Here is an 18,593-nt window from a genome sequence, read left to right on the forward strand (position 1 = left end):
CTGGGCAAGAAAGATTTGGGGCATCCGACGAAGAGGAGGACGATCAGTGAGGGTGGAGCAGAGTGAGTTAAGGGTGAGAGGAATGAGACGAGGTGTGAGCAGTAGGATCAGAGTGTGAGGGGACTGCAGGACAAAGGCTTCCTTCTGAGCATCATCAGGAGCCTTTGGAGGGTTGCAGCAAGGTGTGATATGACTCAATGTCCATTTTCAAAGATGGCTTTGGCTGACTGTGGGGAGGATGGGTGACACGGGGACAGTGGAAGTGGAGGCCTGGTGGGCCACTGTGGTAGCTCAGAATAGGCTGGTGGACACATTGGCCCTCCAGGGCAGTGGGCAGACTCACAGGACATTGTGGGGTGAGCGCTTCTTTAGCATAGTGCCAATAAATGTTCAATGACAAAACATTTAGTAAGTGCTCTGTAAATGCCCAGCATTAGTATTATTTAGGCAAAGCCCTGCCTTGAGGGGCAGGGTTTATTATTCCATTGAACAGACGAGGAGGTAAAGGCTTGGAGAGGTACTTGTCCAAGGTCACACAGTCAGCATACGACAGAGTATGGAGGCACAGCTGGGTCTTTCAGATGCACGCGTGTTCTTCCCGTCCATCGTGCTACCCCACAACTAGTCCCTGGGAGATACCCCAGGTGCATCGATGGGAGGTGCAGCCCATGGGAGGTGTAGGCTGGCAGAGGGCCTTGGAGCATCCCTTGTCCCACCTCCTTCTTTGGGCTCACCTCCCAGCTTCTGCCCCTCGAGCACTGCTGTCTGCACCTTCCACCATATCCTCTCTTCCCCCTCACCCCTGCCTCATTCCCTCAAAACCGCAGCATGGAGCTGAGAAAGGAGGGCTTTCTCTCTTAACTCAAATAGCTATGCTGCTTATAGGAGGGAGGGCGGGCCAGCAGAGGCTGACACTGATATGACTTCTGACCTGAGATCTTTCTGTCTCTGGCTGCAGGTGTCCCCTGGTGGAGGTCACTCTGCTCTCTTGCAGGTCTCTGACATTGTAGACGCCCCCCAAACAGAGGGCCTGAGCTCCCAGGAACCCGGCGGCATCTTCACCGACCCTGAGGTCGGTGGGATTGTGGGGCTGGCCTATCCCTCTCTGGCCTCCCTGTACTCGGTGCCCGTGTTTGACAACATAGCACACAGGCACCTAGTGGCCCGAGATCTGTTCTTGGTTTACGTGGACAGGTAGGAGCTGCGCCCAGCCAGGGCCAGACTCCCACAGCCCGGCCAGGACTGTTGGCTGAGAAGAGTGTCCACCCTTGTGGTCACTGCAACGCCAGGGGAGTCACCAGTGTCCAAGCAAATCCTCTCCTGTTTCCAGGCACGTCTGACCTTTTGTCCCAAGGTCCCCAGCACAGTCACTGATGCAGCCAGAGTCTGCTGGGCCACAATTTGACTTTCGTTTCTGGCATTTAAAAATGAAGCCTGACCCAGTCACTGCATGGGGGCTTTTAACTTCTTTTTTCCAAAGTGGCAGGTCTCAGTGATCATTTGTTGATGTTGCTGAAATTCACAGACTTTTAGAGCAGGCTCCAAAGGAGTCCAACCTTCTTTCACTATGGGGGAAACTGAGGCCTGTGTGGGATGATCACCCGGGGAACTGGTGGCCGAGCCATGCCTAGAGCCCACTGTTCCTGACTCCCAGTCCAGGGCTCTCTTTCCACCTGCCTGCCCCGGGATGCTGCAGCTCAGTGCCACTGGACAGAGGGGCGGGTGGCAGGACAGGGAGGAGGGGACCACCCCCAGGAGGAAGGGCTTGGGCTGCTGAGGTCAGAGGAACCCAGGAAAGGGACAAATTGGTGTATTCATTCCTTCAGTCATTCAAGAGATATTTACTGGGCTCTCACTATGTACAGAGGTTGTGCCAGGAGATGGGAATACAAGGACAAACAAGACAAACCAGGGGTTAACTTAGCAGGGGACACAGAGAACACCCAGTTACAGACACATTGTGATTACAATTGGGATAAAGGCACTCGCTGCCTGGGAGATCTGGGTGTACTGAAGGCTTGATAATAACAGGGAAGCCCCGTCTAACCGGGGTGTGTGTGTGGAGGGTGGCCAGGGGAAGCTTTGCTGTGGCATGAGTGGGAGCTCTCCAGGTGAGATAGGGCAGCGCCTTTTAGGCAGTGGGGAGAGCAGGTGCTGGAGCTCTTGCTCCACATGGGAGGGAGCTTGATGAGGTCTAGGAACCCAGGGCAGCAGAGTGGGAGCAGCTAACACTAGTGTGCCGGCGTTTCCTGGCTGTGAGACAGAGCCCCAGGTGGACAGAGGGGTTTGGGCTTGGGTGGTAGATTTAATCTGAAGTGTATGGGACCTTGTTGACGACCCCTTCTGCTACTCAGTGCCAAAGGAATGTGGGCTGAAAGCCCTGGGTGGCAGGAACAGGGGTACAGGGTGACAGCTGGGAACACTGTGCCCTGAGCAGGCAGTCGTGTGCTGCACAGTGGGCTCCTTCCTGACGTCACTGCACGCAGTAATGGCTGAGCTCTGGGCTCCGGGTGCTGCCTGAGCCTGGGGGCTGCAGAGCGCAGGGAGAAAGGATGCTGCAGCTGCTATTGGAGAAAACTAGCTGAGGAGGAGCATCAGGGAGGCTCTTCTGAAGCCTTCAGGATGGAGATGGGGGTTGAGGGCGGGGAGGACGATGGAGCCAGGCATCAATGGCATCTGTCCCAGTATGGGGCTGTGGCACCTCCTCACTGAACCAGAGTGTCGGAGTGCCACCACATGCCTTTCCTTGCTTTCAGGAATGGCCAGGGGGCATGCTCACGCTGGGCGCCATCAACCCACCCTGCTACACAAGTTGCTTGCACTGGGTGCCCTTGACTGTGTAGGAATACTGGAAATTCCTTGTGGGCAGTGGGTGAGCGGCAGCCAGAGACTGACTCCAGCTGTGAGATTTGAGGGTCTGGGTGTCTGCCCACAAGGCTCTGAGAAGGATTGCAGCACAGCAACTCATAAGACCACCATGTCAGAGTCTGAATCAGACACTTCCAGGGCCAGTGACCTTTGTAAGTGAGAATGCTGGACGTCCACCTATGTTTTATTAATAAGCCTAGCTGCCTTTATTGAGCACTTACTACCTGCTAGGCCTTGTGCTCAGTGATAATATGACTGTCTCGTTTATTTCCCACTAAAACCCTATGAGGTGGGTGCTGTTATTATCCTCATTTATGATTTACTAACATAGAGTTTGAAACTCACGACCACCCCGTGAGGAAGTCAGGGAGGGGGTTGTTGGGTACCCGTTTTGTAGATGAGAAGCCTGAGTGCAGGCAGGTTGGGTGACCTGTCTGAGACTTGCAGCAAGCAAATGGCAGGAAGAAAACTTGAAATCACGTCTTCGGACAACTAGTGCAGTACCCATTCCACCCCTTAAAGCCTGTGACGTTGTTGTTTTACCAAAGTTTCTGTCCCATGGAAGGTGGGACCACCTTGACTTAGCCACTGAGTTGGGAGAAAATGGTTTCAGGTCTTTCGTCTGAGCTCAGGCGGTTGTGGGGGCTCTAGGAAGGAGCCGAGGGAAAGGGTCCGGGTGTTTGGGTTTCACTCCCTGCCTGAGGATTCTGACAGGAGAGGCTCAGAGGGACCCAGGGAGGGAGAGCTGGATGCTGGACATGCTTTGAGGCCATTCTGCAGTGTCATGGTTGGTGGCATCGTGGTGGCCTGTGACAGTGACTGTCAGGCCATCCGGGACACGAACACCTCCTTGCTGGTTGGGCCCAGCAGCAACATCCTCAGCATCCAGATGGTCATTGGAGCCACACAGGGTCAGTATGGCCAGGTGAGCAGGCTGTTACCCAACTCCCCAGACCCTCTTGAAGATGGGGCCCCTTTGCACATAGGAGAAATGACAAAGGGAAGTGGTGAGGGAGCCTGTTTCCCACAGAGTGTGGGATTTCTTGGGAGGCCTTCACAACGGCCTTCCGGCTTTGGCCCCACAGTTGTTCTCATGTTTCATGCAGCAGCCGCAGTCTGATCTCCTGTCCCCCGGGAGAGTTGTGCATCCCTGATCCCTGAGCTTTGCTGTGCCCCTTTGTTCCTTCCCCACCCACAGGTCTCCTCCCTCCTTCCCTGACAGCTAAGGGCTCCCAGTGTCCTTGGTAGCTCTGGCTGGACCCGGGGGAAAAACACCGAGGCAAACTCTTCTTTGTCTCAAGCCGGGGTCTGCCCCTGAGTTGGCTGACAGCTGGTCCCCTTCAATGCGACTTTTTTGAGGACCATGTCTTGGGACCAAGCCCCAGCCTTAGAGCCTCCCTGGGGACCTCTGAGAAGGCAGGCCCCTCCCCACTGCCTGGCAGGGGAAGGGGTCCTTTCTGGGATCTGCTCTGTCTCTTCCAGTCAGACCACACCCATTGTCCTTCTAAGAGGACCTCCCTCTGGTCTTTAGTTTAACTTTGACTGCGGGAGCCTAGCGGCATGCCTGCCCACGGTGGCCTTTGAGATCCATGGCAGAAAGTACCCACTGCCCCCTCCGCCTACACCAGCCAGGTCTGAGTCCCAGGATGGGGAGTTCTGGGCTCACCTAGGACCCCTCCGCCTCCTCCTGGCAAGTCAGTGAAGATGGTGATGAGAAGCGCATGGCTAGATGGAGACTACAGCACATACATTTAGACCAACTCTCTCTTCTGGGTGGGGCCCTGTTGTCCTTGGGCCTCATTTGTGGCCTCTACAGCCTCATCCTGGGAGAAATGGGGCAGACAGGAAGAACAGAGCCCAGCAGCCTGAGGGAGGGTGGGGTAGGCAGGACCACAGCTCCTTGTGGGACCCTCCATCCAAAGCTCTAGCTTCTAAGCCCAGGGGCCTAGAGCTCTGTTTGAGATTTTCTTAGATAGCCTGGGCTTTGTGGTGACCCAGCCTTCATCCCCCCTGATCTACTGGCCTCAGCTTTGACCTAGTCCTGAGCACCCCAAACTGGCAAAACCTCAGGCCCCCAGGCCTGCTCTCACCGGTCATCAGGGCAGTAGGTGCTGACAGCAGGAGGGCTGGGGGCTTGGGAGGACGGGTGAGGGGCAGTGGAGTGAGGAGAATGGGGCTCAGATCTTCAGGGCCCCAGTGGGTGATCCTGGATTAAATCACTTTATTTTTTGGCTATCAATTTCTTTCTTTTTTTTTCCACTGAGGAAGATCAGCACTGAGCTAACATCTGTTGCCAATCTTTTTTTGCTTGAGGAAGATTAGCCCTGGGCTAACATCTGTGCCAATCTTCCTCCACTATTTTTATATGTGGGTTGGTGCCACAGCATGGCTGATGAGTGGTGTAGGTCCATACCCAGGATCTGAAACTGCGAACCCAGGCTACTGAAGCAGAGCGCACTGAACTGAACCACTATGCTATGGGGCTGGCCCTGGATATCAATTTCTTCATCTGTTGAGTGAGATGAATCTGATACTTGTTTGCTCACCTCGGAAGGAGGTTTCAAGGATGAAAGGAAATAATAGATGAAAGAGTAATTGGGGGGTGGGGTCGAGAAAGGCCTACCGTTAGACACAGCTACTGGGGTTGGGACCAGCTTCATCTCTGCTTTGTCTTTCCCAGGCCCAGGGCTCCTGCGCCAGTGGCTTCCAGGGTGACAGTTCCCAGCAGTGGATCCTGGGGGTTGTCTTCATGCAGGAGCATTATAGCGTCTTTGACAGCGCTGACAACCACATGGGGCTGGGCAAGGCAGTCTGATTGGACTGCTGACCATGGACCATGCTGTCCCCAAACACACACGCCTGCACACATGTACATGCACACACACATACAGAAAGGTCAGTTTTTCAGTCAGATGGTTCTCAATAAATACCGCATCTCTGCAAAGCCTGGCTTCCCTTGGGGCCCAGGCCCTGCACCCTTACAGAGATGGGCTGTGATGATGGTGCACAGTTTCACAAGGGAGTTGGTCATTTCAAGTGCAGGTCAGGTAAGGCCAAGACATGCCTTGCCTTCCTATTCTCCTAGTCTAGATCTTTCTGGAGAAAGGGTTCAGTAGGGGAGACCTTCACAGGACGACACTTGTACCTGGGGAGCAAGGGCTTGGGGTGTGGGTCTGAGTAGAGAACATTGACCCAGGGAGAGGAAGGCTCTAGGTCTGTTAAGAGAAGGGCCTCACTGAGCCAGCCCTGTTGGCCTAGTTGTTAAAATTTGGTGCTCTCACTGCTTCGGTGTCCTGGGTTCATTTCCTGGCCATGGAACCATACCAACCATCTGTCAGTTGCCATGCTGTGGTGGTGGCTCACATAGAAGAACTAGAAGGACTTACAACTAGGATATACAGCCATGCACTGGGGCTTGGGGAGAAAAAAAAAAGAGAAGGATTGGCAACAGATGTTAGCTCAGGGCAAATCTTTCCCTGTAAAAAAAAAAAAAAAAGGGAAAAGAAAAGAAGGGCTTCACTGCCATTTGGGGAAGACAGATAGTGAAATAGGCAGAGGGCATCTGGATCTGGGATGGTCTAAGGGGCCTGAGGTTGCCATCACCTTGGGGCAAAACCACAGCCCAGAGTCCCATCCTCGGTCTTAGATGCTCCAAACTGACTGGCCAGCGCCAGGAGAGCAGCTCCATCGCTGGGACAGACCCACGTCCTGGGCTCTCGGGCTGCGGGAAGGACCACAGCCATCAGCAGACAGAACGCTCAGGCTCACAGGTCCCCTCAGCTCCTCCTGGGGAGGTGGAGGCCACACAGGGAGTACAAATATCAGGGTCAGAACAAAGGGATCCAAGTGGATTTAAGAGGTTTTTCTCAGTTTACGCTACTTTGGGGCTCCATGGGGGGTGGGCAGATGAGCTTCTTGGGGAGATCCTAGTGCTCAGAGTCCACTGGGCAGGCTCTCTGGACAGTGCTCGGCTGGGAGGTTCATGTCTGCTCCCTCGACCCTCCTTCCTTTTTCTTCCTTTTTCTTCCCACGCCCTCCTTTGGACAGTCTTTTCCCTAACAGGGGACAGTACAGTGAATCAGGCTTCTGTTTTCTAAATCACAGCCAGTCTTACCCCCAAGATGGGGGCTGAGCTGTAAGTCACACGTTTATAGTAGCTCAACTCTCAGAAGGCCTTGGAAAGGTGGCCGGGGCGGGGGGCCGTGTTCCTATCTAGTCCCTGCCCCCACCTTGTCCTGCCCCCACTTCCCCAGCAAACAGCTGCAGGGCAGGGTCATGCAGCACATCTCAGAGAGCCTGCAGCTGCAGGTCTGGCCGTGACACTTCACAAAGGAGACTGTTGTTTATGAAGAGGAGCGTTGGGGGTCTCCCAGCAGGAGCTGCAGAAGGGGGCCTGTTGAAAGGCCCCTCTGGGGGCATCTCCTGGGGTCTTTCTCAGCTGCACCCAAGGACACATGAGATGAAGGACCCAGGGCAGTGGACATGCTGTGCACAGTACCTATCTGGGTCTGTGGCTGAGCAGCGTTGGCCATAGAGGCACCCGTGGCCTCTGGCAGGGAAGGAGCAGGGCTGGGCTGTGGGAGCAATGTGGAGGAGGAAGGGCTCAGGCTGCAGGCCTGGGTGAGCTGAGGAGCCTGGGGTGGGTTGGGGCAGAGGCAACCGGAGAACATTCCAGGACTTCAAGGACAGAGGGTGGACCTTGGTGTTTGAGCCTTATGGGGTCAGGGAGGCCAGTGTGATGCTGAGGAGTCAGTTCCGGCATTAAGCGACTTCTTTAAGCCTCACTTTTCTCATCTAAGACCAACGCTGCCTGTTCGCCAAGAGTGAGACAGAACTGGGCCACTTTCATTATTTTTAGGCTTCTTGTATACTAAAATAATGCCGAACAGACTCACAAAGATTGTGTTATATTCCAACGGTTTACACTTAACAAATAATACTTTAAACATTCCATCCTTAATTGGAGATAATGTAGAAAGTCTAAATATGATAATTTTCATAAATGGGAGGTTTGGACCAAATGGCCCCCTGCTGTGTCCCCTGGCCCTCCTGGCCCTGGTGACCATCCCTGTCCTGAGAGGGTAGTGACAATACGGTGAGGCAGCTCCCTCCTGGGGCTAACGAGAGGTGGGCAGCCTCACATTCTGCTCCTGGGATTTCTCCTGGCTGCAGAGAATGCTTTGCCTAGAATGTTCTCTACACCCTAACCCCTTTGACTTTTAATTGTCCTTCAAGATTCACCTCAGTTCAAGGCTCTTCAGGATGCTCCAGACAAGTCTGTGTGCCCCGCTGTGCCCCGCTCTACCCAGCATCTCCCCAGCACAGCTCTTCGTATCCTAATGTTTATTTCCTTGTCCGTCTCCCTCACAGACTGTGGGCTCCCTGAAGACAGACACTGTGCACCTCTCATTTTGCTATCTTGGGTGCCTAACTCATGGAACGCCCCCATCAAGTATTGTTGAACGAATGAATGAATCCATCAGTGAGGTCCTCAAGAGTCACACTGCTTGCTGCTGTCTCCTCTTTCCTCTTGGATGTTTATAACCCTCCCCCCACCACATACTCAGGCCCACTTTGTGTCTTCTCCCTCCCATTGTTGAGCCTGGAACATTCCCCATCCTTTGCTGTTCCTAGCGAGTGGCTCAGTGCATGCTGAGAGTGGAGAGAAGGGGGCCAAGCTGCCTCCAGGGTTTGAAGGTTCTGCCAAGGGGCCCACACTGGGCTCTGCACCAGGCCCAGCTCTTTGCGGGGTCTGCAAGGGGATGATGGGGCCTTGGAAGGGGCTGTCAGTTCATCTACTATCTGGTTGTGAAGAGGGACAACCTGGAGGCCAGTGAGGAGCTGTGGTGCTGGGAGGGGGCCCTTTGCGTGGTCTTGACTCACTCCCTGGTCTCCCAGCAGCTGATGAGGCCCAGGGCAGGGAGATGGCAGCTGAGGAAGCCTCGGTGGCCATGCACGTCCACCCACCAAGCATTTGCTGCTGTCTGTCTGCTGCTCGGCTACCCCCAATGAAGCTGAGGACGAAGGAATTAAAATTTGCCTGGATTAGGGTGAAACTCTGCCTCGTACCCACAAGGTTAATGTGGGAAACAAAATAACTAGTTTCGGAGCTTGCCCTGCACAACAGCAGGAGGACGGCTGATGAGAGAGGAACTTGCTGACAGCCCCCTGCCTGACTAAGCATCTTGCAGGAGCATTGAGAAACTAAAATGACTGATTGTAAACTTCAGAGGTCAAAGACTAAAAATCCACCACGTGCAACACGTAGAACAGACAGTCACACCTGTGCAGAGGACTCTTAGAACTTCAGCCCCCATGGCCCCATGACCCCCTCTCCTACCTAAAACCCCAAACAAAAACCCTTGCTTGTAGCTTTTTGGGGAGTTCGTGATTACAGCGTGAGCTGCCCGTTCTCCTTGCTTCATGCTTTGCAACAAAATTCCTACTTCACTACACCTGGTGTCAGAGATTGGCTTGCTGCACGATGGGGGAGCAAACTCACTTCAGGTTCCATGTCACCAGCGCCCTGTGGGGCTGGTCTCTGGGCTGGGCTCATGTTCTTCCCTTTGTCTGCTGTTCGTCTTTCCACTCTCTGACCTGTAATCTGCTCCTCATCCTTCCAGACCAGCTTAAGTGTCTTCCGTGGTGACACCCCTGCTCCGCCAGACTCCCGTCTTCCTGCTTCCTAATGCTCAGCAGGGAGCTTTACAACAGCATTGATCCCGTGGTAGTTGCTCACTCCCCCGGCAGTGCCTCTGCCGGACAGCACCCGTGGCTCTGAATCCTCAGCACCCAGAGGAGCTCCTGGCACACTGTGGAGGCTCAGCAAGTGCCTGAGGGTGGCGTATGCCTTGTAATCTGAGCAGGCAAATCTTTGACCAAGTGGTATGAATCACGAGTGCCGAGAAACATGAGCTCACAAAGACACATGTGCACACACACATACACACACCAGTCTCCCACCAGCACCTGCCCAGCCCAGCGCCCTCCCTGCCCCTGTGTAGACATAGGCAGAGGCTCAGGCCCAGGGCCCTATTTCCACTTCCTCTCCTTCCCTGTCACTCATTTTCCTGCCAGTTCTTCTCATGCTAATGAGAGGAAGCTTTTGGCCAGAGTGAAGCTTGGAAAGGAAGTCTTTGAAATGGAAATGTTATGACAGAATGATGGATTGTTTTCTGAGCTGTGCAGTGTGTTTCTTGCTGGCAGCAGAAGGGAGAACAGAACTGAGACACGAGCGACAGAGGTCGCCCCACATCAGGAAGCTCTAGACAGCAAGAAACGCAAGTGAAACGCACACCAGGGCAGTGGAACGTGGGTGAGGAGAGAGCCCGGGGCAGGCAGAGGGATGTGGCCTGGCCAGCACCCAGAGGCCTTGGTTGAGGCTGGGAGCCCGGCTGTCCAGGGCATGCGGCAGCTTCCTGCTGAGGCCAGGAGGGACATCTGGTCGTCCTGCCATGGCCACACCTGACACCCTGCGGGGCTGGCCTCTGGGCCTTTGCTCGTGCTCTTCCCTTTGCCTGCTTGCCCCTTTCACTCTTTCACCTGTGACCTGCTCTTCTTCTGGGCACCATGTCCATCAGCGGACACCAGAGACTGTTCCTCCCCCTCATGGAGTTCCGTGGGGGATGCAGACGATGGAGATAATAAACATGTAAACCGTGCAGCATGTTGACTGGCTCTAAGCGTCACAGGAAGAAGCAGAGATGAAGATGACAGAGAGAGCCTCGAGGGCACCTTGTGCTTTAAAATGTGGTGGGGAGGGCAGGCTCCCAGGAAAGGTGATATTTGAGCAAAGACAGGAAACAGAGGGTAAGGTCTGCAGATGTGAGGGAGGGATGCACATTATAGGTGGAGGGAACAGTGTGTGAAGATTGATCAGCACTTAATAAACAGAAGTTACCGGCAGACGAATATGGATACATTATGTTTTGCTTAGGCCTCTTGTCTCTCTAACAAGGTGGACTGTGTCTTTGAGGGCAGGAGTCGCATCTCAATCATTTTGTATCCTTCCCAGCACTTAGTATTTGACACAGAGTAACCGCTCAGTGGATGTATGTTGAATGAATAAAGGAACTCCAAATGGTGTCCCTCCCTAAGCCCTTAATGCAGGCCACGCTGCCCAGGACTCTGCCTTGTCCTAGAGCGCCCTCTAGTGACCGAATCTCAAATGCCAGCCTCGTACACCTTGTTCCATGTTCTGCAACATCCTGCCTCCCCACCCCAATGTGCCTTGGGGGGCAGTGGTCAACCAAACGTTAGAGTTTACTAAGTGCCCACTGCGTGCAGAACACAGTGCCAGCTTCTGCGGGAGGCAGACAGACACAGGAGACGTGGCCCTTGCCCTTGAACCTCTCCCTCTCTGGCCCTCTTTTGGTGAGCCTCTCCCTCCTCAGTCTTTGCTCTCTGGCATCCTCCCTCTCCGATCTTTCCGGATCATCTGTAATAACAGAATTACATTTTGAGCTACAGCTTGCCCAGCGAGGATGTCCCTGCTGTCTGTGCCCAAGGGGTTTGGGGACAGCATTAGCCTAGCCCTTCACCTCTGAGGAGTTACAGCTCCCGGGGGCTTGGGGAGCAGCCAGGATCGGCTGCACCAGACGCTCCCTGGAGCTTTGGGGCTGGGGCTGGTAGGATGCAGACCAGAGCTGCAGCATGCTGACTGGTGGAATTGTGCCTCCTTTTCAGAGACTGCTCATGGTCCCGGCCACCTCCTCTGGGCTGGTGGCCTGTGGGCTCCACCCCTAGGTGCTGAGCCTCCCCTACCTTTTCTCCTTGCCCTCGCCTCTGGCCCCAGCCATGAAACTTGAGAGCCCCTTTCTTTCTCAGGGCTCCCTTTAACATTGAGACCAGAATAACTGCGTCCTTGGAGCTTTATTTTTAAGGCCTGTGAAAGGGAACAAGGAGCCTCAGGAGAAAGGCCTCTTACGTTGAGGAATGTCCTGGGAAGGGGCCAGCCACTCCTCCTGTCGCTCTGAACTGTTGCCTGGGAAGTCCCATAAGCCAGGCCATATCCTGCGAGCGCCAAACCTCAGCCACAGTCCCCAAGCTGAAGAGATGCCTGGGCCAGAGCTCCGGTACCTGGGCCTGTGGCCCTGGTGGGTTTGGATAATATGTGAAGAGTAGAGAACCTCCAAGCACTTCCCTGAGTCCACACATCTCCAGGGAGTCCCAGGCCAGTTAGAGAGAGAATGGATTGGGACCTGAGAAACTTCAGAATTCATCGTCTTTGACCCAAAAGTCAGACAAATGGACCAATTGACAGGTTGGTGCTTCCAGAAGGTGCCATGCAGATACTCCAGTCACTTGGTGGCAGCTGGGCTATGGAGTGGGACTGGATTCCAAAGATTTATTTAGACCCAAGAGGGAGACATAGGGCATTCTACTGTGCGTGGGGTGCTCCCCGGCATAGGTCATTGGGCCCTTGTACATATGTCGCCCAGGCCCCTTTCTCTCCTCTGACCACTCAGACTTCTGCATCTTCCTCTTTGCCTTGAGCGGTTATTAGTCTGCTCAGGATGCCATGAGAAAACGCCATGGGTTGGGTGGTTTAAACAACAGTAATTAATTTTCTCAGATTCTGGAGGCTGGAATTCCAAGATCAATGTGTCAGCAGGGTTGGTTTCCCCTGAGCCTCTCCCCTCGGCTTGCAGATGGCCATCTTCTCCCTGTGTCCTCACATGGCCCTTCCTCTGTGTGCACATCCTTGGTGTCTCTTAAGGATTCTAGTCATATTAGATTAGGTCCCCACTCTTATAGCCTCATTTAAGCTTAACTGCCTCTTTAAAGGCCCTGTCTCCAAATACAGTCACATTAGAAGCTAGGGCTTCAACATACAGATTTTCGAAGGACACAATTCAGTCCATAACAAGCAGCATCCTAAGAGGGGAGTCCTCCCCTTCCACCACGTCTGTCAGCCCCACGCCACCTTGTTGCTCTTCAGTTCTTCCCCATCCAGCCCTGAAAAGTAGCCCCTCCCCTGGGGCCAACACCACCCTGGCCTACTCAGAACCCCCCCGCTCATTCTGGGCCTGGTCAGCCCCTGGGGGCGCAGGTGCCAGCTGGGATCCAGCATGTCTCCCTGAACAAGGGCAGAGGGACACTGGGAAATCACCTCCCCGCTGGAGGGAGCTGAGCCAGAGAGGCGACAGAGGGTGACGCATACTGTGGTCTTCCCCACACCACTGGCGGCCTTGGCCTGAGGTCTGGTGGACAAATATGCTGGACATTTGCCTGGGGTTTGCCTGGGCCTTGTCAAATGAACTCTCTCTCTCACTCTCTCTCTGCCATCCAATATTCACAGAGCATACCTAGCACTGGTGCTAAAGCCACAATGGTGAGCAAAACACCATCCTTGTCCTCATAGAGCTTTATAGGAATGAGAGTTATCAGGAGTTTTACCATGGCGATATTTATTGGGAGGGGCCATATTTTAGATTTTAAATATTCTGTCCTGTTGGTCTATCAATTGATTACAGTGTACTAAAAAGCTGGTAATTTGGGGGGCCAGCCCAGTGGTGTAGCAGTTAAGTCCACAAGCTCTACTTTGGTGGCCCAGGGTTCGCGGGTTTGGATCCTGGGTGCGGACCTACACACCACTCGTCAAGCCATGGTGTGGTGGCATCCCACATATAAAACAGAGGAAGATTGGCACAGATGTTAGCTCAGGGACAATCTTCCTCACACACACAAAAAAGCTGGTAATGCTGAAATCAAACTCTGTTTGCCAGACTGTTTCTTGTGCCAATGAGTGTCCCAGTTTTTATTACAGAAGATGTGGTCCCCATTCAGCCTGTACTTCAGAGCCCTGATGAGGGATTTGAATGAAGGAAAGGGAAGCAGGCCCTGGATTCTGGAAACCTTATCTGATCAGCTGGTACCCAAAATGTGTGCTCTGTCAGCTCTGAAAGCCTGTCCCTCCCTGGGGCAGGCCTATGACCAACTCCCCGGGCTCTGCTACTCCAGATGGGCCTCCTGGACTTTTCCAGCCTCCCAACAACCTACATAGGGCCCCAGATGAGATGTGACCTTTGTTGTCCCAACAGGGTCTCCTGGAGGATCTGAGAGCTGAAGCCAGAGGGCAGTTGAGAGCTGTGATGTGATGGGGAGGGCTAGGAAGGGGAAGCTGCTCTTTGCCGGCTGCAACAGAGGCTCAGCTGGGCTCCAGGGCCAACACTGCGCCTGGCAGGTGGGAGAGAGGCACCGTCCTAGGATTTGCCCATGAAGCTCTTGGCAGCTCGGACTACCTCTTCAGGTCCATTGGTGGTGTTAACAACAAGACAATAGGCCAAAAATGGAGTCACTTATGCTAAGCCCCACATTACCAGTTTTGGCTCTCCCAGGAATGGAATCCTAAACCAGCCAATCAGCAGGAGTTAGGTAATCTGCCTCATGGAACCCACCACCCCTAAAGGAAAGTAACATTGCAATAACCAACTCGCTTTTTGCCTAGTATAACTTCCTTATGCCTGCTCGCTTTTGCCCATTAAAGTCTTTCATTTTGTACAGCTCCTCTGAGCTCCTTTCTATCTGCTAGATTGGAAGCTGCCCCATTCTAATCGATTTTTGCTCAAACAAACTCTTAAAATTGTTCATATGTCTCAGTTTGTCTTTTAACAGTCCTTGGCCCGCAATGTCTAAGGCCTGGAGCTGCGGACTCTCACATCAGACCTCCCAGCCACTGCAGGGGAGGTCGGTGACGGGGAGCCCTAGAGGCCGTGACTTCTCTCCTTAAGTAAATACGACCCACTCCTCCAGGGTGGGCGTTGTCCAGAGGCTCTCTCATTGGACAGCAGAGGCCGGACCTCGCGGGCAAGTTACCTCCTCTTTGGAGGTTTCTGGTACTTGCTCCTGCCATCACCACGTGGTCCCCTGAAGGATGCTGCTCCCTTCAACTCTGGCCCAGGTATGGGCACATGACTTCAGTACCTGGGCTCTGGCTGACTCGGAGGGGAGTAAACAAGAGTGACATATCCCAGATGGTCAGGTTTAAGAGCTACGGCATTGACCCAGTGCATCTCCTGGTTGATTTCTTTACAACGGATAACAGCTGTATTAGTTTCCTATTGTTGCTGCAACAAATGACCACACACTTAGTGGCTTGAAACAGCAATAATTTATTATCTCATAGTTCTGGAGGTTGGAAGTCCAAAATCAGTCTCAGTGGGCTAAAATTAAGGTGTTAGCATAGCTGCATTCCTTCAGGGGCTCTAGAAAAATCTGTTTCATTGCCTTTTCCAGTTTCCACAGGCTGCCTGTGTGACTTGGCTTGTGGCCACATTACTCTGACTCTGCTTCTGTTCGCACATCTGACTCTGACCTCCTGCCTCCCTCTTACGAGGACCCTTGTGATTACGTTGGACCCACCCACATGATCCAGGATAATCTCCCCATCTCCTTAACTCAGTCACATCTGCACAGCCCCTTTTGCTATGCTAAGGGAACGTATCCAACGGTTTCAAGGATTAGGATGTGGACACCTTTTGGGGGCCATTATTCTGCCTCCCACATCATCTTATTGCCCTCTGTCCTGAAGCTCATATCCATATGGTTTCCTTCCTCAAGATCTAGATCCATGAGAGGGAGGTTCTAGTTGAGGTGGGGGCTTTCCTGCCACCCACCAAAGACCCTCTTCCTTGGATAAGTACTCGATGCCAAGGGTCCACTTCCTTCAGAGCACACCTTGCGTCTTCCTCAAGGGGTGAGCTTTCTCTATGGCTGCTGCAGGACAAGTCATCTGAATACCATCCAGCACCCCAATACTGGTACCGCCTCCCCCCCAGCCAAACCCTAACAGGATGATCTCCTTACAAAAACTCAGAGAGCAGAGGACTGAAGCTAAGACAGCACAGGGGATCCTCACCCTCCCAAATCCCGTGCCCTGAGCACAGCCTCGCTGTTCCTTTACTGAGAATGGTTTCTGTAAAGATGGGAAGACTATCTGGCTTATAGATGTCTGTGTCGGGGACAGGGCACCACTATGGGGAGAAGGGAAGGAAGGAACCACGTCCCAAACCTGGAACTGCCCATGCCAGGGCATTCCCCTGGGGCCCCAGGACTCAAATCTGAGGCCGTCTGAGGGGTGGACTGGATTCCAAGTGGGCGGGGAGCGTCTGGTCACTGGGAAGGCAGCACTGCCTTGACACTAAGTTTTAGAGAAACAAATAGAAATGTTTCATTCTCACTGTGGGTTGTAATTGGACGGGGTTTCCTCCACTTAGAGGTGGTACTGTCTAGATATAGAAACAAACTTTTCAAAGTTTAGGTAAATTTGAGGATATCAGACTGGGTTCAACTCCAACCCTGTCATTCATTAGACCACATGATCTTGACAGTTCTCGGCCTCGGTTTCCTCAGCTATAAAAAGGGAACTCGCAAGAACTGCCCCCAGAGGACAGTAATAAGGAATAAGTGAGATAATGAACGTGAAAGTGCTTTTTACACAAGGATATGCTATGCAGGAGTGTGATTACCATTAAAGGAATGTGAGCAAGCTGGGAAGCATCCAACACCTGGGAGTTTGGGGACCAGGAGGACAATTGTACCTGTGCACAGCCTGTACCTCGGTGACAGGGAACCCGGCTGAGTGGTCCAGGAGTTGACTCCATGTGGGAGACCTGATACCTTCACGTGGTGAAAAGATTCACAGCTCCCTTCCCACGTGCCCCCTCATTCTGACAGCCCCCTCCACTGGCCCAGCTCCACTTCGGCAAATGAGAAAATGTCCTATGAAATGCTTTACCCTGTGTGCTTGACAGCCTTCCCAAATGGCCTCCAACAATCCCCGCCTCCTGGTGTTTCCACCCTTGTGTATTCCCCCCCGCTTGAGTGTGTGCTGGACTTAGTGAGCTGCTCCCAACAAACAGAATACCCAAAAGCAATGGGGTATCACTTCCATGGTTGATTTGCACAGACTGTGGATTCCGTCCTGCCTGCCCTCCCCCTTCCCTCTCACTCGCTCCCTCTGAGGAAGCAAGCTGCCATGTTGTGAGCTGCCCTAGGAAGAGGTTGCAAGGAACTGAGGATGACTGGCCAACAGCCAGAGAGGAACTGTCCCCGTCAGCCCAACAGCCCTGGAGAAACTGAATCCTGCCCACAACCACCTGAGTGAGCTTGGAAGTGGACTCACCCTCGACTGAGCCTTCACGTGCCTACAGCACTGGCAGACACCTTGACTACAGCCTCATCTGAGACCCTGAGCCAGTGAGCCAGGTAGGTGGTACCCGGATTCCTGACCCACAGAAACTGTGAGATAATAAACGTGTGTTGTTTTAAGCTGCTAAGTTTGGGGGTAATTTGTTATGTGCCAATAGATAGCTAATGCACACTGTGAAGTGTCATTCAATACTGAAAAATTGTAGTATTGTTAAACTTTTAATTGAGTAAATGCAGCTGAACATCGACTCTGTGCCAGACACATGGTATTGGGGTTCTGGGGCAATGGAGATGAGCCAGGCAAGACCCTCCGCTCCAGGGGCTCATGGGGGAGGGGGGACAGGGAGACATGGAACAGGTAGGGTGAGATCAGAGCGAACTTCATGGAAGGAGGGGTATTTGGATGAGTAAGATTTCCAAAGGCAGAAATAAGGTGAAGTTATTCCACGGAGAAGGAACAGAGGTAGTGCAAAGTGTTTTCAAGCATGTGACACTGAGCTGACCATGGAGAAGAAAAAGGTGGACGGAGCTGACCCCTCCTCTCTGGATGGGGTTACACTAGGCAAAACTGGAGGGAGAGTGCCTCTTCACACAGCTTTCCTGTAACAGTGACACAGAACAGTGGTCAGGCTAGTGTAGGACTTGTGGCGTATGGGAGGTACGAGTGGCGAGTGGTGCAGGAAGGAGGGGACTCCACGGCCTCTATCTGCCTCCAGGGCTCAATCATCCTGGCTCTCCTGAGACAGCATTGTGAATAGAGGTAGCTTGGGGCAGAGGAGAAGCATCGAGACCTGCAGCCAAGCCCCTGGGTTTGAATCCTGGCGTGGCCACTTTCTAGCTGTATCATCTCAGGCAAGTTACTTGGCTGCTCCGTGATTGCATTGCTTCACCTATAAGGTGGGGCTCATAACAGGTCCTACCTCCTAGGGTGTCACGAGCCTTAAGTTAGTTTATTTACATCCACTATCTTAGAATAGTGCATGGCATGCAATAAATGTAAGTTACTGTTATTTTTCAAGGGACATGATGTGATTTTTGCATCATCCCTTCTTCTTTCTCTGACTTTTCCTTCCTTCATTTGTTTGGCATCTTATGCACCAGACGCTGGGCTGGGATTACAGCATTAAAAGGGCACAGCCATGGCTCTTGAAGAGTTTTCAACCTGCAGGTGAGTTTTCATCCTAGACTTTATCCATTCCTCACTTGTTGGCTGAGCATGAATCTGTCACCGTCCACCTCCACCCTACTTTGTACAGCACCTTTTACTGTTTACTAAGGACTTTTATGTATTATGTTATTGAATTCTCACAATAACCTTGGGAGCTTGGTATTATTTATTATTGCTGTTAACAAATGGGGAAACTGAGGCCAAGAGAAATTAAAATAATTGTCTAAGGTCATGAAGCCTTTGGTGGCAAAATTAGACATGCGAACTCCCCACAATGTCAACAGTTCTTTCCAACAGGTGGAGGGGGAGGTGGGCACATTGGAATCCCTTAGGCAGAGAGGTCCAACATTCCTAATGTGACCTTCTGGAGTATCCGTGTCCCACCAGGCTGCCAGCTGGTTCTGGA

General features: G+C 53.0%; 1 protein-coding gene across 1 annotated transcript; it reads left to right on the forward strand.

Annotated features, from left to right (window-relative positions):
- The first annotated feature begins 238 nt into the window (after positions 1-238).
- LOC124229847 (chymosin-like) lies at positions 239-5,683 on the forward strand. The gene is made up of 4 exons (XM_046645320.1): positions 239-286; positions 959-1,194; positions 3,649-3,793; positions 5,549-5,683. Exons 1-4 carry the CDS (start codon positions 239-241, stop codon positions 5,681-5,683), a joined length of 564 nt encoding a protein of 187 aa, XP_046501276.1.
- The last annotated feature ends 12,910 nt before the right edge of the window (positions 5,684-18,593 follow it).

This window comes from Equus quagga, chromosome 18 (genome assembly GCF_021613505.1).
Source record: "Equus quagga isolate Etosha38 chromosome 18, UCLA_HA_Equagga_1.0, whole genome shotgun sequence".
In the NCBI taxonomy this organism is placed as follows: domain Eukaryota; kingdom Metazoa; phylum Chordata; class Mammalia; order Perissodactyla; family Equidae; genus Equus; species Equus quagga.